This window comes from Vicia villosa, unplaced genomic scaffold, assembly GCF_029867415.1.
Source record: "Vicia villosa cultivar HV-30 ecotype Madison, WI unplaced genomic scaffold, Vvil1.0 ctg.000799F_1_1, whole genome shotgun sequence".
In the NCBI taxonomy this organism is placed as follows: Eukaryota; Viridiplantae; Streptophyta; class Magnoliopsida; order Fabales; family Fabaceae; genus Vicia; species Vicia villosa.
In genome coordinates, this window is record NW_026705354.1 from 470,557 (window position 1) to 493,254 (window position 22,698).

Here is a 22,698-nt window from a genome sequence, read left to right on the forward strand (position 1 = left end):
ACGACAATTTTGTAAGCAAATAACAATCACGATCAAAAAGAACAAAGGTAGCAGAGTCTGTATCATCAATAACTCTAATTTTCACACGGTACCTACATATATAAGGAAGAAATAAAATTAAATTATGTCTAAGTAGATATATCAACCATGAATAATTTCAAGAATATTGAACACCTTGGAACAATTGTCCACACGTGTGAGTTACACTTTGGGCAGAAAAATCTTTTAGAATCCTGAAAAACTCCTTTGTTGCACACACAGGCAGCATACCACCAATCATTTCCACCAATTACATGTTTGATTGTGCCCAATACCACACAAACCATATTCTGCATAGAACAAAATTATTAAAATCAACAACAATATGAAAGGATAACATTAAATAAGAAGTATGGCATGAGAAATGTATTTTAAAAATAAGTAGAATGTATATTACATCCTGACAGTCCTTTAATTCCTCTATAGACTTGCGTTGACTCAAGTTAAGAAATTCTTCTTCCAAAGTCATCTCAGAACCATCCTTCATATAACTAAATGGTTGAGTCGGTGATCCTATGCCATCACTAATTTGTAACAGAACAATACAATCACCATTAATGGTCTCAAAGATAATGAAAAACATGTAAACAAAAAACTTGTAAAAAAATGTCATACTTCAGCTTGGCAATATCTGCCTCTACCGTATTTGGGTTGAACAACAGTTTTGTACAATTCATAGCATTTTGCATCTGGATCTTTCCATTATACATCTTTACTTTCAGATATTGAGATTTGAGCAACCACAACAACATTATCATTGTTACCAGACTGTAGAAATGCATCAAGGTCATCCACATATGTCCCAAAGATTGTACAGTCAAGCTTCATCCTTGGATTCAATAAAACATGAAAAAATAAAATTTATCAGTTATAAATATTTGGCAGTTTTCAGAATATGAATTGCATTTGACTACAAAATAAATAGATACAACAATCATAATGCTTATAAATTTACCCGTTCAACTGTAATTCAAGGACCTTGAACTTAGTAGTAACACCATTACGCTCATATACCCTCTCACGGCCAACACCAGATAAAAGAGCCACAACATCTAAAAAGGAAAATCTATGTAATATTAAATGAATGCAAAAGTTGAAAATATCATGAACAAATTAAATCAGGAATCATTATTACCAATCAGGTAATCCATATCCAATTTCCCAACTATCTCAGGGAAAGATACGAATGAGTAAGGGGAGCATGTTATAAGATCAGAACTAACTTCTGAAACCAATGTGGAGCTTTGCAAGTTCAACTTGAACTGGTGCTTGGTGGTCCTATATGACCCAGTATTAGCAGCAACACCAAAGTACTTCAAATTGTAAATATTCCCCTCAAGAATCTTGTTCTCAAATCGAGACAGCAGAGATTTTCGAACAGATGCCTGAATCTTGTCACCCTGAAATTCAGAAATAATCAAATATTAAAACAAAAATCAATTGAATCTATCTAATAAAAAGATGAAATTACAAAGTAACACGATTGACCTTCTCATCCATCAAAACCATTTCCATTGCATAATATTTTTCCTAGACATTCATGTCAGGAACAAACCACAACCGAATCATACGAGTTACAACATTCCATGATTCCTTTGCCGGTGTTATTTCAGATACAAAATCGCACCTTGCAGCGGCCATTGAAAAGAATTCCAAAATTTGAAGATTGAATGATAGAAATAACAGATGAATCTCGGACGTGTGAAATAAGTGTGAGACGTGGGGGTATTTATACCCAAAGAAGGTAAAGTAGGATAGAAATTTGAATTTTGAAAATAGATTCCTTGAATGGCCGCTGCAATGGAAGATGCAATGGTCTCATTTACTGAACTTGCCTCGACAATAGAATGGAAGGCGGAGGACTGCATCGATTGGTGAAGAGAAATGATTATAGTGGAAGCCATGGATGCTGCAGGATTGGGAAACGAAGAAATCTGATTTATTGATAGCATGGTCATTAATAGTAGAAGATGTAAAGTCTCTTTTGATAAGTTTAATAGAAACGTGAAAAGATTAAAATATAAATGAAAAAGTAAATTACTTAAAGAGGTAAATTTACAAAAGAGGAAAGGATATTAATAGTATTTTTGCTGTCAGATTGACTAAAGAGGTAAATTTACAAACGTGTTTTGACTTGCCAAAAAACTCTTCTGAAATTATTATATATATATATATATATATATATATATATATATATATATATATATATATATATATATATATATATATATATATATATATATATATATATATATATATATATATATATATATATATATATATATATATATATATATATATATATATAGGGCATATCATATGAGAATGCATTTTTTATATGAGAATGTGAGAATGAATCTGAACTATTGGATTTTAAAATAAATGGTGCAGATAATGTGTGAATATTTTTTTCTCTCTCCTTCATCATTAAAATAAAAGATTGAAGAGAGATAAAAAAAGATTCACACATAATCTCTACCATTTAATTTAAAATCTAATGGTTCAGATTCATTCCCACATTCTCATATGATATGCCCTATATATATATATATATATATATATATATATATATATATATATATATATATATATATATATATATATATATATATATATATATATATATATATATATATATAGGGTTCACCACAATTGGGCCATGGGCTTCTTGGAAGAAGAATAACAAAACTTAATTAAAAAAATTACTAAATACACCTTTAGTCTGTGATAAAATCTCTAAGCTAAACAGTTTTCTTTTTCTCTCTAATGGGCCTAACCTATAGTATTTATAGAAAGAAAAAAAAACTAGTTTTATTGGCTGGATGATGGTGATCTACCGAGTTTAGCTTTGTTCGACTATTTATGTGGATAATGAGTGTATCTTCTTTCTTGGTGGTCATGGTGACCCTCGTTCAACTTTGTGTCTACTATTTTGGGACATTTCTATGGATTTTATCCATGTGAAAACTTTATATCGTGGTCCTGTAATCTTGTCATTCTTTGGTTAATGATTCTATTGACTCAAAACATGATTTTATGTCAAATTTATTATCGACTAAGTAAAATTCAAATATCTATTAATCGTATGAAAAAATAGTTTAAAGGTAGTGCACTGACAGTGTAAACAAATTTTACACATACACCCAATCAAAATCTTTACACTTGCCATGTCATATTAATTTTTTAAAATTAAAATTATGTTTTAATTGGATGCATGTGTCAGTGCATATCCCTTTTTCTCATGAAAAAAACATATACTCCTATTTATTAATATTTATTAATATATATACGTTATAAAAGTATTACACACAAATGTGAAACAGAAAAGTTGACATAAGACGGCGCAATATGTGCAAACAAAAGAGGCAGGAGTTGAGCAAATTCCTGGATGCTTCCTTGAATGGATCCATATGCACCGCCTAGCTACTCCACCACTTCAATATTCCATGTTCTAACACTGCTCTGCTCATAACAAAAATCACTTTCTTGAAATTCCAGCCTTCTTCTGAATCGGTAGGTCTCATTCATCCATCTATATGCAGTGAAAGTATTCGTTTTTAATAGGAAAATTTTCCATTAATAATGCGTGTCAGCCTATAAACCTTTGAGAATCTTGGTATCAACAAAAAGACAATCTTTAGTTAAATTTAGTTTAATTAATTCGACTAAAAAATGTTTTAGGTTTGAATTTATGCTATGTACTTTTATTATTTGTTAACTAGTTATATTATACTAAATGTAACTTTTTCTTTATTATATATATATATATATATATATATATATATATATATATATATATATATATATATATATATATATATATATATATATATATATATATATATTATATGTAACTACTACTCGGTGTTTTAAAAATCAGATCGGACCGGCCAGTCGGATCGGTCGATTTGAGAACCGATTAGGTAACTGATCTGGTTCAACAGCTGAATATGATGTGTCATCGAACCGGTGTGAACCGGTCAAAACTGATGTAAACCGCTAAAATCAGGAAAATCAGTGGTTCGACCAATAAACCAGTGACCCAGTATCCTCACCGGTTTGATGTCTGGTCCGGTTTTTAAAACACTGCTACTACTACACTTTTAGACATATCTTTGTATAAAGTGAACAGAATATCTCAATACATTCCTTAAATATCTTAGGCGTCTGACGAAATTTTAATAATGCCTCCAATTTTCGTAAATGCATCTCCGGAAGTATTGTTTTAAAAAAATTGTTTTTTTCGTAGGTACATCTATGGAAGCGTTAAAAACCATAGTAAATGTATGAAAAATTTAAATTATTTCAGTTCAACAATTCTTCCGTAGGTACATCTACGGAACGTGCTAAAAACAGAGTGTTCCGTAGATGTACCTACGGAACATTCTGCTATATTTTCAAATCATATGTATTTCACTCAAAAACTCAATTTTTATAACATCTATGGAAAATCAAATTATAGTAAATTAAAGTAATACAATTTAAAGGAAATAGTAAATAATACACACACAAAAAACATCGTATAAATCGTCAGCCATAATGTCGAATATATAATCCAAGTAACGTACATAAATGAAATCAAAATACAAATATAAAAAAACCCACAGGCATCACTACTGTGTGTGTCGGACAACATCCTCCTCTACCTTGCGTCTGGCCCCGCTTCTGCGTCCACCATGTCGTCTGTTGGTCACTCTGCCTCTGCTGTGAAGTGTCCCACCGGTCCTGGCACGGTTGCGACGATATAAAAATTCCCCCAGCCACCCATATGATACCATCTAGTACATGTCTGTGATCAAACCCATCAGGGAAGAAACCAGCGGCAATGCCTGTCTGCGTCATGTCAAGTATGTCATAATAGCGAGGAAGCACATCGTCAATGTGGTCCAACTGAGACTGTTGAGTCTACAAGATCTCCTTATGGGCTGGTCTGGGTGGTGATCTCCTCATGTGACACCGTGAAGTACCAAGTGATGTATCTGTCTACGCAGTTCTAGTCTCTCTCTGATCTGGTCACCCAAACTTCGTCAGGAACCATGTAATGCTCCCAATCTGTAAAGACGTCATCCATCTGCCGACGGGTCATCAAGATAGGAGCGGAGACAAAAAGGTCGCGAGGTATTGCCTAACAGTACCCGAACTGCCATATGACGCGCTCCAGAAGATAACGAATAATGTTGGTCGAACTGGAAGCCAACCATCAGAATATAAGGCAATGTCATCCCACAGAACCGTCTCACGGTGAGCAGCATAGCAGTCGTATTGGATGTCCTTTGAAGTCATGCGGTCAATAGAGTACCTGTAAGAATCTGACACTTGGTTCCCTCTGAAGGGGATGCACGCATTAGCACGGGGCATGGCCTCAGTGTAGCCAGACACCTCTCCCCAGCCAACGATCATGGGGAAGTGCTGTAATATCCAACCCTGAAAATAAAACAAACACGGGGATCAAACATTGTCACAATTATATAATGAACAACTTTGAGAAAAATTAAAAATGATATAAGATTCTTACCACTAAGAGGGAACAGTTGCCAGCCACAGTCCTTGCCTTCCACAGGCATCCCTCTCCGAGTCTATGATAGTTGTACACCCGTGTAGCCGCTCCCCAATTGTACTCATGGATACCTGTTGGTATCTGATAAGTACCTCAGTTAAACGACATCTGTGTACGAGGAGCTGGTGTCCACAAACAGCTAAGTACCTAACAAAAATAGGAAGTAACATCTCAGTGCCCGCTGCCTGTGTATGTCCTCTTCTACTGGGTCACCATCAGCCTGGTGTGCCGCAAGGAGCTCGCCTGGTACTGCCGCGTCAAAAAGGAAAACCTCACGTGCGTGCCGCGGGTCCTCTCCACCTCCTCAAGCGCATCCTCAGGATCAACCTCGAGCTCAACAATCAGAACCTCGCTCGCCTCCTCTTTCGTCGGCCTACCGTGACAAAGAAGGGTTCCCCTGATAGGTACATGCAGGAGGCATGCGATGTCGTCAAGAGTAATAGTAATCTCACCATGTGGCAGATGGAATGACGAAGTCTCTGGGTGCCACCTCTATGCAAAAGCCATAGGCATCCCATTATGTATCATGTTGTACCCAATCTGACAGAGGTCCTTCAGCCCAGAAGTTGTGAGGACATCCTGGAACCCAGGCTCGGTAGACTGCACGAGAGAGGTAATCTTTTGGCCGTAATTGTAGAACTTCTAGGGTTCTCTATCCTGAAATTTTGCAAATAAAACACTTTAGTAATAAGCAAAGTTACAAGTATTTATTCAAAAATTGAGGACAAATAAATAAAAGTAATAAGTCTAAAAAAATTTACCTCTACATCCCAAATTTATCTAGCTGAATGATCAGCATACCCTATCAACAGGGATCCATCTAAAGGACCTCCTGGGTAGCTCACAGGAGCCTCATGAACATCAGCCTCATCGTGCAACTCAGGAGGTGGCACCGGAGATCCAACATCAGTCGGAGGTGGCACAGGAGTAGAAGAAGCTCCCCGACGACGTATGCGGACAGAGGGTGTCAGCGAGGCCTCCGGGATGAGGTAGTAGATGTGGACGACTCCTCGGCTGTAGCGGATGTAACAGGTAACTCTGCTGCAATGGATGTATCAGGTGCGTCCGCTGGAACGGAGGCTCCATCAGTCACTTGTGACAGCATCTACATTCGTGCACATTATACAGAGTGATGTTGTGCAGTCCTTCCATATATAATGCGGTTTGAATGGTTGGCCATAATGTCTGTATTGTATTACAAAATAAAATGCAATTAGATACAGTTTTGTAATTAAAAAATAAAAGAAAAAAAATTTACATCCGTAGATGCACATACGGAATACTTCTGTAGATGTATCTACAGAACAACCTAACATTTCAAAATTTGGGTTTGTTCCGTAGGTGCATCTACAAAACGACCTAATGTTTCATATGTTCCGTAGATACATCTACGGAAGGTTCTGCAACTTTAGAGACGCAAAAATGGCATACGTAACTGTTCACATACCTAGAAAACTCAATTTTTAGCCCTAAATCATCTGTTCTACACATCCAACACTACCTACATTGTCTCTAAACTATGTTTCTAAAAGTAACTAATGATTTGTACACCTAAAAATCTACTCAAACTCAATTACGGTAAATACTCTAAAAAACTCAAAAACTCGAAAATTTATCGATTAAATTGCGTTTTGAAGTTGTTGGAATGTGTTGATCGTTGATGTTGACGTTAACGGCCAAACTCGAGAGAACAAAAATAACTTTGGTGGAAGTTTGATTTTTAAGTTAAGAGAATTTGGGAGTTTAACAAGATGAAAAGTGAAGAATGAGGGAGGAGAAGATTCTGACGCGAATATAACATCAAATGTTTCCGTAGATGCATCTCAAGAAGTCTTCCGTAGGTGCATCTACGGAACAAAACAACTTTAAACAAAAAAAAAGTATTTCCGGAGATACATCTACGAAAACATAAGACATTTTAGACAACTCACATGGTGCATAAGAGACACATGGGTGGAGTAAGATATTCTCAAAAGGAATTATTATACTTATAATAGTTTATTGTTTCGACATGTGTGCTCTAATAGATACCGACAGAAAAGGAGATAAAAAATGATAATTTAATAAAAAATAATAATGGTAGGTCAAATTTAAATCTACTTTAAATTGGAAAATCTATTTAAAATTACACGTTTTGTATGATATATTGATAATAATTTCAGCAATTATATTAAAATATTATAAATAATAAAATACATATATTATATGCATGTGTCAAACTTAAAGATTGCAAATTAAATATTAATTAATAAGTTAAATTAAATGATAGAAACCATAGTCGATTGATTCTTGTAAGATATTGAATTGAATTCTAGTAGGGTTGAAGGATAGTTTTTTGGTTCGACAATTCGACAGGAAATTAACATATCTTCGAAGTCTATTCATATGCTGTAGTGAAAGTATGTTGGTAATGTTAGAATGTCGAATTGGGCCTGTTTGTTATGCTCAATTGTTTTAGTTAGCTTGTTCCCTAAATTAGCTTGCGTAATGAGTCTGTGTGTAAAAGTTCATTAGTTTAGTGTGTTAGAACATATATTAAAACCCTTCGATCAGATTAAGGTGATGAATATTTAAGCCTAAAATTTGATAACCATCAGGGATTATATTCCAACTCACTCCTCTTGGAACACCAAAATGGAATTGTGTATATAAGAGAAGAAATAGAACCTTATTAGACAAGGTCCGATCCATGATGAGTCACGTTGTTCTTCTAAAATCCTTTTGGGAATATGCCCTATTGACAACAACTTACATACTTACCCATGTTCCATCCAAAATAGTCGAAAAGACGCCATATCAGATATAAAGTATTAAGAAGCCACACATGTCTTACATGAAGATTTGGGGTTGTGAAGTTTATATGAATCGATAAATTTCCACTAAGCTTGAGTCCACATCTGATAAATGCTTCTTTGTGGGGTATCTTAAATAACATGAGTGTATTACTTCTACAATTCTTCTAAGGGAAAGTGTTTTGTCAGTCGAACCGGAGTATTCATGGAAAAGGACTTTATTTCTAAATGAATTAGTGGGAGAAAAATTAGAGCTCGAAGAAATTTAAAAATATCAAAATAGTGACACACCTATGGAGGAACTAGAGCAAGAAAGACAAAAAATTTAGAAGAGTAACCTCCTTAAGTAGAACAAGATCAATGTAGGTCAAACAAGATACGTCACCAACATGAAAGATATGGATATATCATAAATGATCAAGGTGGTGTATTACTCATGGATCAAGACAAGCATGTGACCTATCAAGAAGACATCACTAGTCTCGAGTATGAGAAATGGCTAGAGACAATGAAATTTGAAAATGATTTCATGTACAAAAACCAAGTTTGGTCAACCTTGGTAAGGCCTCATGTAGGAGTTAATCTTATAGGATACAAATGGGTCTTAGTTGCCTAACCAAATTTGATTTGTGAAACCTCTCTCTCTCTCTCTCTCTCTCTCTCTCTCTCTCTCTCTCTCTCTCTCTCTCTCTCTCTCTCTCTCTCTCTCTCTCTCTCTCTCTCTCTCTCTCTCTCTCTCTCTCTCTCTCTCTCTTTCTCTCTCTCTCAATTTCTTCATTCATAGCAGCTAACATTGAGATTGAAGACACTATGTTCGTGTGGACTGAGTAGAGGTGTTGTTATTTGTTCAGCGCTCATGATCGTTCTCTAGATTCTGCATCAACAATTAATCTTCACAAGAGTTAAATACTCTACTACTGATCGTGTCCATTCATAAGGATCAACTTAACGGGAAAAAAAAAAGATTTTTGTTGTGTTTTATCTTGTGATTTCCATTCAGACTTGACTGAGGTTTCCCATTGGTGGGACTAAGAACTAAAGATTCTACTGTGAGATAGACAATCCTCAAGGGCGCTTCAAGAAAAATGGCCAAATATAAGAGAGTCTATTTCGACAATGAACATGTTTCATACCATTTACCTTTAACACTTTTGATTTCCTAGCATCAGAAACTCTTGCATAACAAAGTTGTGTTTCATAGATTAATGAATCTACTTTTTAAGAGGATTGGTGTTGTTATATAAACAAGAATAATGGCGCAGATTATTGTTGGTTTGTCTTTTATTTTTGTATAAAGGTGTATTAAAAATGTCATAAGAAGATAAACTGGAATTTTAAACAAAAAGAAAGTGAAATCTTGTTTGAAGTAGTGATTGTATTAATCTTTATTGTTAAAAGAAGTGATTAACCTGTTGAATCATTATCTAAATGGATTAAAGCATATCCAAACAACATAGCATTATTCACTAAACGGACGGTGATGTTAAGCAAAGTCAATAACCGCCGTGATCTCTTGCCAAAAAACATATGTCTGAAAAGGAAGGAACATAGAATGTGCAATAGTCAATATCAAACTCCACACCCTTCGTGTTTTGCATGCAATTTTGTCTAAATAAATAAACAGTACTAATGAACAATGATTCCTTTTTTCTCTCTTATTTGCCTATAAATAATGTTTTCAATCTTCCATAATCCCACAAACACATAAACATAAACATACATGGGTAGTTGTGCATCAAATCTTAACGCAAACAAAAGTGGAAACAATTCCACTATTGTTGTTAACATAGTTCACTCAAATGGAAAGCTACAACAATTGAAAGAGCCTATAAAAGCATGGCATGTTCTGTCTCAGAATCCAAACCACTTCCTTTGTTCCTCAGAAACCATGTATGTTGGATCATATTTACTTCCTGTTCCTCCAAATCAAGAGCTTCAGTTGGATCATATTTACTTTCTTCTCCCACTCTCCAAATCCAACGTCCCACTGTCTCTCCAAGATCTATGTTCTCTAGCCATCAAGGCTAACACTGCTCTTAACTCAATGGTTAAATCATATTCTGTTTCACAAACTAGAAATTTTCATACACATCCTACTCTTTCAAACTTGTCTCTTGGATATTCCCATTAGGCTAGTTTCACTGTGCCTCCATGTTGCACAAGTATATGAGCAAAATCAAATTTGTAGACTAAGCTTAATAAACAATTGTTCCAAATAGTTTCATATTTAAAAGGACTATGTACTCATTAATTAAATGTTCATTTATTTGTTTATAGTTTGCTTTGATTGCGTTGTACAGAAACTTTTATGAATGTTGAGTTGTATGTACACTTGTAGTTTTGTACTACCACTTTTGTCATGTTTGGATATAGGTGTTTTAAGAACATGCAAGACAGACTATTGTATAGGGTCAGATGTTTAAATGTTCGCTAAAAATGGAGATCCTATTTGATTTATCACACACTTCGATCGTGATTAATTTATACAGAAAGCCTAAAAAAATTTAGAGACGTATCTATTTGATAAACAGTCTACTAAATAAAAATATTATTTTTATTTACAAAATGTAAAATACAAACACTTTACCTGATAATCCCAATAGCTAAATTATTATAATCATACAAAAGAAAAATACAACACAAAAACTCAAACTTCATTTAATAATAGAGACCAAAGTGTCTTTATATCAATCTTATTCAATTTAGGAAGAAATGATTTTAAGAAGAAGCTTTCATCTCTGATTTGATTGCATTAACCAACTGATCATAAGCTTCTCCCCATGCATTCTTCATAGCTGGTGACCACATTTCAGGTACTGCTTCTTTTATTGTCTCCAATAGTGCAAACTTTGTCACCTTCACAAAATAAAAAACTATTATACATAGTCTTCTAACAAACGTACAAGATCAAATATCATTGACACATGCAAAAAAAAAACACACTCATTGAAAATTTATATACCTCAAAATGCTCATTTACTACACCATATTTAAAATGTGTAGCACCTATTTTTTTCAAGCTAGATTCTCTCACTGTGACTTTACCAGCTTTTCTTAGTTGAACTGCTGATTCACATGTCTGCAACAACAATAAATCAAAAATACTATTAACTGGTTTTTTAAGGTCTCACCTTAATTTTTCATATAGTAACCAAACCAAAGTTAAAAAAAAAAAAAAACTGTCACGGTCGCCTAAAGACTTTCAAGATTTCGGTCGTTATAAGTGTTGTGACGCTGATTGCGGTCGTTGAAGTGTGAAATTAATCACAATGTGTTCTTTATACAAAAATGGTGATTAACGGTTTCGGTTTTGTAGCGGCCGTTTTTGCGGTAACAGACCGTTCTTTAGAACCTTGATAGTAACTTACCATGAGAAAGACAGACATGGCATGAGGCTTGAGCTTGGTGTTTTTCTCCAAAGGAACATTTGAATCTTTCAAGAATGAGAACAGTTTTTGAGCTGATGGAGCAATCTCAAATATTCTACAAAATTACAAGTTTATTTTTCAATCCAATTGTTAAAAAAATATATATAACCAAATGGTTGAAGAAAAGGCTTGTTAATGTTAATTACTCACTTTAAGAAAAACTTGAGAGCTAGTTCTGCAGAATTCTTCTTCATTGCATTCCATGACTTGACAACAAGAGCCTCTTGCTCTTCCGTGAAACCTTTTGTATCCAAAGTGCTCATATTTTGAACTGTGTTAAGGTATTGTGAATTGTGATGGGAGTGAGAAAATGGTTGATAAAGGTTTTATAGTGAGATTTGATTGAGGATGAAGTTGGCCCTTGATGCTAATGGGGAGTCATTCCTGATAGTTTGGCAGCCATGTTGGTCAAAAAAGTTAAGGACCATGCTGAAATCGGGTGCCTAAGAAACTAGGTGCTGTGTTTTTGTTGCGGTTACAAAATGGTTTCTACAAATCATGCGTAATCCATGACCATATGGTGTTGACTATTCTAATGCAGTCATGGTTTATTTATTTAATAAATCTTGTTTTAAGACTTATGCACTAAGTGGTGGACTTTGATAGGTGATCTAACAAGTGTATCAAAATATTGTAAATAATATGGTGATGAATACCACTAAGGGTTAAGGGATTGATTTTAACATTAAATTTAATATTAAAGTGATCCCAATGGGTATGTCGGCCCTATTTAAGTCCGACAAAAGTCTGCAAAAATAGTGTGGGACGGGACAAGCATAGTTAAGGGTGTGGGTCTAAAATTTTGTTCTGTTCTGCAAATAAAATTAGGGCGGACTGGAGAATGTCCACGCGATATCCATCTTTTAGGCTTAAAAATGGAAAATTTTATCTAGATGTCTTGTGCCTGCAAAAGTCATAAAAAAATGAGATGGGACGAAGCGGACATATTAGAGGTTGCGAGCCTAAAATTTTAAATCACCTGCAGAAAATTGCAGACAAAACAGGTATGTTCAACAAGTCGGACCGATTTTGTCATCCGTATTTACAGCTTTTGAGTGATTTTGAATCACTCAGACCTCAAACTCCAAAGCCATTTCATGGCTGAGTTTTCACTTTAGCAACTATTCATACCTCTCATAATGTTGCATAGTGAGGAAGTGGAGTGGATCGAATGCTTGTTGTGGAGAACTAGAGGAAGCCTTAGTTGCTTAGTTGCTCTTTGATGTTGATAATAAAATGGAATGGGTGAAAAAAACACACAATCTAATCAACACTTATTGAACTTGCCATGAGTCTTACAAAATCAAAACCAACAACCTTAATTTCACAAAATCTAATCTTTGTAACATAAACAAAACCGCGGTGCTACCGTAATTTTGTTACCAATACTCACTTATTGAAATTGAGAGGAAATTAGAAAAAACATAATTATTATTATTATATAGAAACAGAGTCTAAGAGGAGGGTTTGGAAATGCCATTCTGATCTTGTCCAGCTTTTTTCATTTCAGCAATGATAGCTTTGGCCAGTTGATCATGAGCTTCTCCCCATGCATTCTTCATAGCTTCTGACCACATCTCAGGCACTGCTTCTTGTATTGTCTCCAATAGTGCTCGCTTTGTTACCTCAAAATGTTCATCTTTTACACCGGTTTTGAAATGAGTAGCACCTAACTTCTTCAAATTTGATTCTCTCACTGTCACTTTACCAGTTTTTTGGAGTTGAACCGCTGATTCACATGTCTACAAAATAAACAAAATTAAGCAAATTAAATTATGGTAATTAATTAATTAATTAACTAATTGATTAATGGATGATGTTAAGTAAAGTTACCATGAGAAAGACAGACATGGCATGAGGCTTGAGCTTAGGATTTTGGTCCAAAGGAACATTTGAATCCTTTAAGAATGAGAAGAGTTGCTTTGCTGGTGGAGCAATCTCCAGTATTCTAATCAATTGTTCAAAAATAATGATGTGTCAATTACTATGAATCACATACACCTCTAAAAATAGCTGTGTCACATTATGCGTCGGTGTCCGACATTTGTTCAACACTAGTACGATATATTGGAACAAATCAGATAAGTGTAGAAAAGTCAGACATGTGTCCTCAGAAAAATGATTTTTTTTTTTTTATTTGTTCAGAAAAATGACTTACTTGGTGAAAAACTTGAGACTGAGATCTCCAGAGTCTTTCTTGATTGCATTCCATGACTTGACCACAAGAGCTTCTTGTTCCTCTGTGAAAGAACTAGTTGTGTTCTCTTCCATGTTAGCTGCTAATGAAAGGTAATAGTAGAAATCAATAATTAGAAAATTGTTGATTTTGTATCTTGTGCTATAGTATAGTGAGGTTCACTCAATGATTGAAGATAGAGTTGGCCCTTGGTGTCAATGGAGAGTTATTAAGCACTTTGTCAGGTTGTGCTTTTTCCAACAAAATAGGTTATTATATATTTTTTTTCATATTTTAAAATAATTGTGTTTTTAAATATTTTTTTAAAAAGTTTTTTGTAATTACATACACTAGTATATAATATATTTAAGTTAAAATTACTTATCAAATTGGCATTAGCAGCTTCTTTCATTTCAGCTATGATGGCCTTGGCCAGTTGATCATGAGCTTCTCCCCATGCATTCTTCATAGCTTCTGACCACATCTCAGTTACTGCTTCTTGTATTGTCTCCAATAGTGCTTGCTTTGTTACCTCAAAATGTTCATCTTTTACACCGGTTTTGAAATGAGTGGCACCTAATTTCTTCAAATTTGACTCTCTCACTGTGACTTTTCCAGCCTTACGCAGTTGAACTGCCGATTCACATGTCTACACAATCACAAAATCATAACAAACTGTATAAAATTATAAGAACGACAGTAGCTTATGTAATTAGTGAATGTTGAATGTTAAGCTTACCATGAGAAAGACAGACATGGCATGAGGCTTGAGTTTAGGATTTTGGTCCAAAGGAACATTTGAATCTTTTAAGAATGAGAACATATTCTTAGCTGGTGGAGCAATCTCCAGTATTCTAATCAATTGTTCAAAAATAATGTTATGTCAATAAAAATAGTGTTACAAAATCACAAGAGTTGAAAATTATTAAAAAATGAAAGTAATGTCTTACTTGGTGAAAAACTTGAGACTGAGGTCTCCAGAATTTTTCTTGATTGCATTCCATGACTTTACCACTAGAGCTTCTTGCTCTTCAGTGAAACCAACACTTTTCTTGTTCTCTTCCATGGTAAGTGCTATAAGAAGGAAGAGGAAATTGTTGATGGTGTAGTTTGGTCTGTTATGGTTTTTATAGTGAGATTCTTTGTTTGAAATTTAAGATGATATTGCCCTTTCCTGTCAGTCAGGATGACTTATTTAATTGGAATAGTTTTGTTAAAATTGTCCCTAATTAATTATTAAAATGGTTAAAAGTTAAGGGTGTTATAGACAAAAAAAAAAAAAAAAGATAAATTTAAAAATAACAATTATTATTAGTTTTTTTTGGTTATATGTAAAAAGTCAAAATGTGTCAACTAAAAAGGAATTGAGCGAGTAATAATTTGGAGACAAAAAATATTTTTTGTTAGGTTTTTTCCAACTCACTTTCTACTTTTCAATTCACTTTTAACTTTTCATTTTTCAACCCACTTTTTACTTTTCACTTTCCAACTCACTTTTCACTTTTTATTATTTTATTATTATTATTTCTAATAAATTATTAATCAAAATATTCTAATAAATTATTTTTTAATAAAAAAATTATTATGATCATTTAAAATGATTGTTAATTTACATTAAAAATAATATTTAATTTTTAAAAATTAACTTTAGTAATTGAATATTAATAACGAAGAAATATAATTTGAAATAATTTTTATTTTAAGGTATAATATTTTTTTTAAAATAATGATAGTTTTAGTTAAAAAAATTATTTTAATTAAAATAAATTTAAAAATATACTTAAAAAGGTGTGTTCTTAGATAAAATAAAATACAAAAATGTGTGTCACTTATCATTAACTTTAATTTATATGATTCAAAATATTATTATATTAATATATATCATTAATGAAATTTATACAATTAAAATAATATTTGCACAATTAAATATTAGAAATATATATATATATATATATATATATATATATATATATATATATATATATATATATATATATATATATATATATATATATATATATATATGAGAAAAAGTGGATTACTCATTTAATTGTAACATACTAATATTAATTAGGCCAAATACCCCTTTTCGTCTCTTATCTTTTGCTCGGGGTCCAGTTTTGTCCCTTAATTTTTAAAAAATACAAATAGCTCCTTTAACTTTTTAAAATGGATCACGTTAATTCTTCCGTCAACATCCGTTAGTTAATTTGTGTATTTAATATCCACGTGTGATATTAGGATGCTGAGGTGGTCCCTACGTGTCATTAGACTCAGTAATTAATTAGTTTAACCTCACAATCCAAGGACATAACCTCTAAGAACAACACAGAGCGAGTAAGGAGGCGAATTTGCGAACACCATGTGCGACATTGAAGGAGGTTTCTATTGAAGACTCGCGGTTGATTTCGCATCTGCTTTTAGGTATGTTTGATTTCACATCTGCTTTCCTAGTCGCTCTGATGCTTGAAGTTATGATTTTGGGTTTTTCAGTATTTTTAGGGTTTTAATGATTTAGGGTTTTTCAGCATGTTTGTCGGTATATTTGTGTGATTTAGGATTTTTATTGTATGTTTCTTATTTAGTTTAGAGTTTCTTCTGATTTAGGGGTAATGGACGAGTATTTGAATCTAACGATTCATCATAGTGGTGAATTCGTTTATGGGGATAAAAATGTGTACGAAGGAGGAGATGTTTCTAAGTTGAGAATAGATGCAGACACTTGGTCATATTTTGAGTTTGTTGGTGTTCTTAAGGAGTTAGGCTATAGGAAGTTTGAGAAAATCTGATACAAAGTTCCTACATTAGGCATGTCTGAACTGGTTGATGATAAAAGAGCCTTATATGTGTGTGTGTGAGTGTCTATATATATATATATATATATATATATATATATATATATATATATATATATATATATATATTATGGCATTCAGAAAATTCATAATATATATGGCCCGTTTGTTTTATAGTTTTATATAATTTTGTGTAAAAAAAATTTAGAAAGAAATTTTTTATAAAAGTTTCAAATGAAAATTTGGTTTGTATAGTTATTCTTAAAATGTGATTTTAGGTATTTTATCTATTTATAGAAAAATAATTGGATATCAAAATTTCAAAAAATCACTTAATTTTGAAGCAATTTCAAATAGATTTTCATAAAAACCATTTTTAAAATATAACTTTTCAAAAAAATTACGATTTTAACTAAGTTTTAGTTTCCAATAATGTATGCTTATGTTATAGGATGTCAAAATTAGTATTTCATTTTAGAAAAAAAACAAATATAAAAAAATTTATAATATTTTAAAAAACAGTTTTAAAAAAGGTCAACACTCCGGTACCTTTTAGTTTTGTTGGGTACCGGTACCCTCATCCAATCAAATAAGATTATTCATTGTCATGTCATCTTTTAAATTATTTTTATTTTAAAATAAATAAAATTTTTAATTAATTTACACTAAAGGTACCGATAACTAACTACTTATCATGGATAGCTAAGAATTTACCTTTACAAAAATCTATTTTCAAAAATATAAAAAAGAATATATTTTTTTAAAACTGAAACAAACATAACTCTAAAAATATAGGCTATGTTTGGGAGTTTGAAGGGGAGGGGTGGGGAAGGCTTTCAAAAACAAAATTTTAAAAAAATATAGAAAAATATTTGACATTTTTTGAAAAAATGATTTTGTTTAGAAGGATAAAAGAGTCATTATCATTAATATATTTTTAATTTTGGGAATACTATAACAACCTAAAAGATATTTGAAACATTTATGTAAGCCCTTCAAAACCCTCCAAAACCCTCCTTCAATACAATTTTTGAGTTCCCCCATTTTATGGGGTTTTTGGTGTTATGAATAAACTCAAACCCTCCAAAACCCTCCTACCCAAAATCTTTTTATCCTTTTCACCCAATTCTTCCTATTTTTCAAAGTCTTCCCCTCCCTTTCCCTCCAAACTCCCAAACATAGCCTAAAACTCTAATTATAATAGATTGTTACCATTGATCAACTCTCCAAATTGTAGTTTTAAATGAAAAAGGTGTTACGCTAGAAAGCTGGTTTTCCTATCAAATGCGATTCTTACACTATATCAACTCAAATATTATATAATCGATTTTCTTTTTTTTGCATAGAAAAGGGAAACAACAAAAAAAGGAACATACTGGTATTAGTTTTGTTTGCCGTGTTTAGTAAGAAACATGTGACGCCTCAAGTAGGAAAAATATTGGATTACAGGGAAGTGGCTTTCTTAGGTCCAATTTCACATAACCCAAATTAATGAGCCATCTCCCATTACCGCCGACACACTTCTTCTCCTCAATTAAATCTCAACTCAACAACTATCTCTCTTCTTTAAATACACACTAATACATATCGATTAGCCGTAGATAAAAAAGCATATGTGAAAGATTCGATTAGGAGACAAGGAGAGGAGGTAGGTTGGAATATTAGTTGGTTAGGTAGGATGGATGATGAAGACAAAAGACAAGAAGAGAGCCTTAGAGGAATGGTTCAAAAATATCATTTTGAGGGACAATGTGAAAGATAGGTGGAGGTGGACTAAGAATGAGTATAGGGTTAAAGAGGCTTATCGGGTGATTATAGATCGCTTGAGTACCGGTGACACCGGAAATAAGGGTTTAGTGGTTGTATGGAGTAAATTAGTCCCTTTAAAGGTTTCGATATTGGTTTGGAGGTTATAGCAAAATAAAATCCTGACTAAAGATAACTTAATTAAGAGAGGCGTCTTGGAAGTATTTCAACATTCATGCCCATTTGGATGTGGAAAAGAGGAAAGTGTGAAACACATTTTCTTTGACCGTCCGATAGCATCGGTGGCATGGAGTGAGATTCTAAGGTGGTTGAAATTTTCCTATGTAACTCAAAACTATGCTATGCAGAATTTCTTGCATTTTGTAGGGTTATGCATCGGTGGCAGGGTCATGGAGAGATTTAGCGTAATTTGGTTGGCGTACATTTAGACAATGTGGAGGAGGCAAAACGAGATGATTTTCATAAGCATTGAGGAACATGAAGTATCATACATCGAAGATATTCAGTTAGCATCTTGGAAGTGGCTTAAGAGTAAAGAGTGCAAGTGCAGATTTAATTATGTATTTGGTCAATGGATATTAAATTCGAATGAGTGTTTAGGGTGGAAAGGATGATTGTCAGTCTGGTTGCAATGTATGTTATGTAACTTGCATCCAAAGAAAGGAATTGGGCAGATCTGACTGATGTAGTAATGTTCAATAGCTGCAACATTATTTCTATTGTTGGTTTAACTATTGCAACAATATGAATGTGAACGGATACACTATATTAAGCGTTTGGCAGCAGTATAGAGTTGTGATGGTGTTTACGATGATTTCCGTTAAACAACTGCTAGTCCTCTAAACTATGAATATACTTTGGTTACTCTAACCTAGTGAATAAGTGGGGGTACAAGAAAGGGAGCTATAGGGTATGGGCGAAGATATTGGAAATAGATGAGGGTTATATTTTGATTAGAAGGGATGATGATGCATATGACTTTGCTTCATATTTTTGTGCAAATGGTACTGATGGAGACTTATATCTGGAACGTGATGCTGAAAACATAGAATTTTATGTTAGGGAACCTGCTTGTGTTAATAGAGTCACTGATGTAGATGACTTAGGAGATGAAGTGGTTGAAGGTTTGGATGATAGTGAGGACGACAGAGCCACTACCATTTTAGATGGATTTGAGGGTATTGATGTAACCTTGCCAATAAGGGAAGAGGGGGTAGTTGCTGGGTTGTTGACTAGGCCCAATAAGAAATGTGAAGAAGATGCATATGTTAGTGATGAGCTCAATTCATCAGATCCAAATGAGTCTTGTGATGAGGATAAGCTCAAGTATGAGAAATATAGGAAAAAGCACATCAATAAGGACTTCAAGTTTAAGTGGGGTATGGAATTTAATACACTTGTTGACTTCAAAGAGACAATACGCGAGTGGCCAATTCTCAATGGTAGGGAAATTACTTTTGTGAAAAATGAAACTTATAGGGTAAGGGTAGAGTGTAAGGCTAAATGTGGTTTTTTGGTCTTATGTTCCAAAGTGGGCCACAAGCATACTTATGCTATAAAAACACTTGTAGACACCCACACATGACCCTGTTGCACTCAAAAGAAAGGTAAGACATGTTATATTTTCTTCATAAAGATTTCTGTTGCACTCAATGTCTAAATTTTATTGTTTATTTGTGACTGTGATGTAGAGAAAGGTCAAAGCTAAAGTGACTGAGGTTGTTCATGATGTTGTGCCAAATGAGGAGAAAAATAATGTGGAGACTGAGGTTGTTCAGACTGATGATCAGGATGATGTGCAAAATGATGTGGAGCCTGAGGTTGTTCATGATGTTGTGCCAAATGAGGAACCAAATGATGTGCATTCTAAATTTGTGCAGAGTCAGACCCAGTCATGTGTTGTAGACACGAGTCAACCACAGCCTAAGAAAAAGAAGACAATCAAACCTCACCATGGATTAAAGATAAGGAGGAGTGAAAGAGTCAAATTAAGTTGGTTCAAGAAACCAATTACTGGTCCAGGTTCATCTGAGCAACCAATCACAATTATAGACCCTGTAGAGACATCATCAAGCCTTGGAGTGTCAACTAGGTCTTTGAAGAAATGGAAGAACAAAAAGAGCAGAAGTTGATTATTTTGTGTCTTTGTAGCAACTGGCATTAAGTTAACTTGTAATGGTCTTGTAATGGTACTTTGGGTTATGGTATTTAGTGTACTGCTATTTTGTGTTGTAGCCATTTGTAATGGTATTTTGGGTGATGATCTACATGATATTTAGGGTAATGACCTATAACATTTGTAATGGTTTTTTGGATAATGCCTTAAATATTATCTTATCTCATAATTACTTCATATTATGGTGTATGCAAATCTTTATAAACCAATGATAATAGACATTTAATTGAACCAAAACAATGAACTCATTCTATTCAAGATCAAATTGTTACATACCACAAAAGTACTACAATCTCAAACAACATACACTTCCCTAAACTAAATTACAGAAACATATATACTGCTGGAAAAAAAACATCCAAGACATAACAAGTGCAACCATCATGTTATGGTTCTTCTTCTTCTTCTTCTTCTTCTTCTCCATTGCATCTTTTTTCTTCAATCTCATAATCTTCTCATAACTTGTGTGTGCTCCCAAATTGTCAGTAACAATGTCCTTCAACATCTCTTTCAACGCATCTTTTGTCATTTCAGTGCATCTACATTGAATCACCTTGGTATTATTGAATTCACCCAGCTCATTATCCCACATGAACATACCACAACCATTCTGCAAAAAATTTATCGCACAGCAACACGACTATCAAATTAAAGTTGAATGAAAACAAAGCAAATTAAAAAAAAAAAGTGAATGGACTTACCAGTACATTTCTGCATTTCCAGAATTTGCGTTTAGGGTTATCAGTGGTGTTTGATACCCACATCTTCATTGTAACGTTACAACCACAGTGAGGCAAAAACCTTCCACCGGAGTTTCCTACAGATGAAGATTTGCTACCCATGTTGTGAGATGGAGCTTGGGAACGATGAAGCAGGGAGGAAGGAAAGGATACGAGTTTGAGAGAGGAACCCTAATTTCTTTGTTCCAGATGAAGAGTAAACTGGAAATGATGGTAAATGACACGGTGAAATGCCACGGTGTACCAAAAGTAAACAAAAATTCCACGTATGATAAAATATAGAATCTTAGGGGAATCTGAGTGCAACCGTGGCAATTAGGGGGGATCTGGGGATGGAAGCTACAGAAGTTAAGGGGGGAATAAAAAAAATATTTTTACAGGGGCTAAAACCTAATCTCGCTAACATTGCATAGGGGTTTGTATATTTAACCCTTAAATTTATTTTACTACTAATAATTTTTTCTAATATGTTTCTTATTCGTTTTTCAGGGATGGATCATTTCTCACTTCCACCACATTCAAGGATATGCTCTTAATCTTGACTATACTGAGGTGGTGTCGATGGTTGCCATGTATCTCCCCCACATAAGGAATTAGGTTGTGTTGTCGTTTCGGGTGTATCTTGATCAGACTGTTCACGATGACATCCTATGGACGTTGTTCGAGGATCACAGAGAGATTATCTCATTCAACTTCATCTCTTTATACTTCGGGTGGCTTGTATGTATTGCTGATCTGTCAGCGAATACAAGCTATTGGGCAGGAGGCTATGGACTTAAGGATCGTTGAGAGGGATGGACCTGAGGCGGTGGCCGTCATGGAGAAGGTGGTTAGCAAGGCAGCAAGTGCAGTGGGATATAGAAGGCAGAAGAGGGGTCGGATAAGGATTAGGCATACGCAGTAGGCTATGTTTTTTTAATCCAAAACAATTTATGTATAATATTTTACTATTTTCAGAACAAGATTTTATGTTTTTCGTTTGATATTGCTTATTATCGTTTAACATTTTAATTTCGTTCGAGTTTTTATTATCATTTTAATTTAATTCCGTATCAAAACTTTGATGAATTTCTATAAAAAATAAAAAATAAAAATCACTATCAGTGGTTATTTCAGAGATGCATTTTTAAAAAACCTTTCAAACCCATAATGGATGCTTTCGAATATTCATCTTCAAAAACAACTCTTTTGTTGTGCGTTCAGAGATGCATTTCCGAAAAATATTTTA

General features: G+C 33.7%; 3 protein-coding genes across 4 annotated transcripts; 1 reads left to right on the top strand and 2 right to left on the bottom strand.

The window, feature by feature from the left end:
- Positions 1–10,097: 10,097 nt before the first annotated feature.
- LOC131631293 (uncharacterized) lies at positions 10,098–10,839 on the top strand. Its single transcript, XM_058902093.1, has one exon. The coding sequence runs from the start codon at positions 10,109–10,111 to the stop codon at positions 10,517–10,519; it is 411 nt and encodes a 136-aa protein (XP_058758076.1). The 5' UTR covers positions 10,098–10,108; the 3' UTR covers positions 10,520–10,839.
- A 68-nt stretch (positions 10,840–10,907) lies between these two features.
- On the bottom strand, positions 10,908–12,423 carry LOC131631292 (non-symbiotic hemoglobin 1). Its single transcript, XM_058902092.1, has 4 exons — positions 11,967–12,423; positions 11,757–11,871; positions 11,351–11,467; positions 10,908–11,244 (listed from the first exon to the last, which is right to left on the bottom strand). Exons 1-4 carry the CDS (start codon positions 12,077–12,079, stop codon positions 11,107–11,109), a joined length of 483 nt encoding a protein of 160 aa, XP_058758075.1. The 5' UTR covers positions 12,080–12,423; the 3' UTR covers positions 10,908–11,106.
- Positions 12,424–13,080: 657 nt separating this feature from the next.
- Positions 13,081–15,101, bottom strand: LOC131631290 (non-symbiotic hemoglobin 0-like). 2 transcript variants are annotated; one of them, XM_058902090.1, is made up of 6 exons: positions 14,943–15,101; positions 14,732–14,846; positions 14,374–14,641; positions 13,975–14,092; positions 13,650–13,764; positions 13,081–13,558 (listed from the first exon to the last, which is right to left on the bottom strand). In XM_058902090.1, the coding sequence occupies exons 1-6, from the start codon at positions 15,056–15,058 to the stop codon at positions 13,271–13,273; spliced, it is 1,020 nt and encodes a 339-aa protein (XP_058758073.1). In that variant the 5' UTR covers positions 15,059–15,101; the 3' UTR covers positions 13,081–13,270. The 2 variants fall into 2 exon arrangements, with proteins under 2 accessions (XP_058758073.1, XP_058758072.1); XM_058902089.1 differs by having other exon boundaries at positions 13,975–14,095.
- Between the last annotated feature and the right edge of the window lie 7,597 nt (positions 15,102–22,698).

Bases quoted from the DNA above. Each gene is read 5' to 3' on its own strand.
- LOC131631293 (XM_058902093.1), top strand. From the start codon at position 10,109: ATGGGTAGTTGTGCATCAAATCTTAACGCAAACAAAAGTGGAAACAAT.
- LOC131631292 (XM_058902092.1), bottom strand. From the start codon at position 12,079: ATGAGCACTTTGGATACAAAAGGTTTCACGGAAGAGCAAGAGGCTCTT. The intron at 11,468-11,756 runs GTAAGTTACTAT...TTGTTGTTGCAG, and splicing joins CCATGTCTGTCTTTCTCATG to ACATGTGAATCAGCAGTTCA. The intron at 11,245-11,350 runs GTATATAAATTT...TATTTTGTGAAG, and splicing joins TAGTAAATGAGCATTTTGAG to GTGACAAAGTTTGCACTATT.
- LOC131631290 (XM_058902089.1), bottom strand. From the start codon at position 15,058: ATGGAAGAGAACAAGAAAAGTGTTGGTTTCACTGAAGAGCAAGAAGCT. The intron at 14,096-14,373 runs GTAATTTTAACT...ACCTTTCATTAG, and splicing joins TGCTAATGCCAATTTGATAA to CAGCTAACATGGAAGAGAAC. The intron at 13,765-13,974 runs GTAAGTCATTTT...ACAATTGATTAG, and splicing joins AGTCTCAAGTTTTTCACCAA to AATACTGGAGATTGCTCCAC.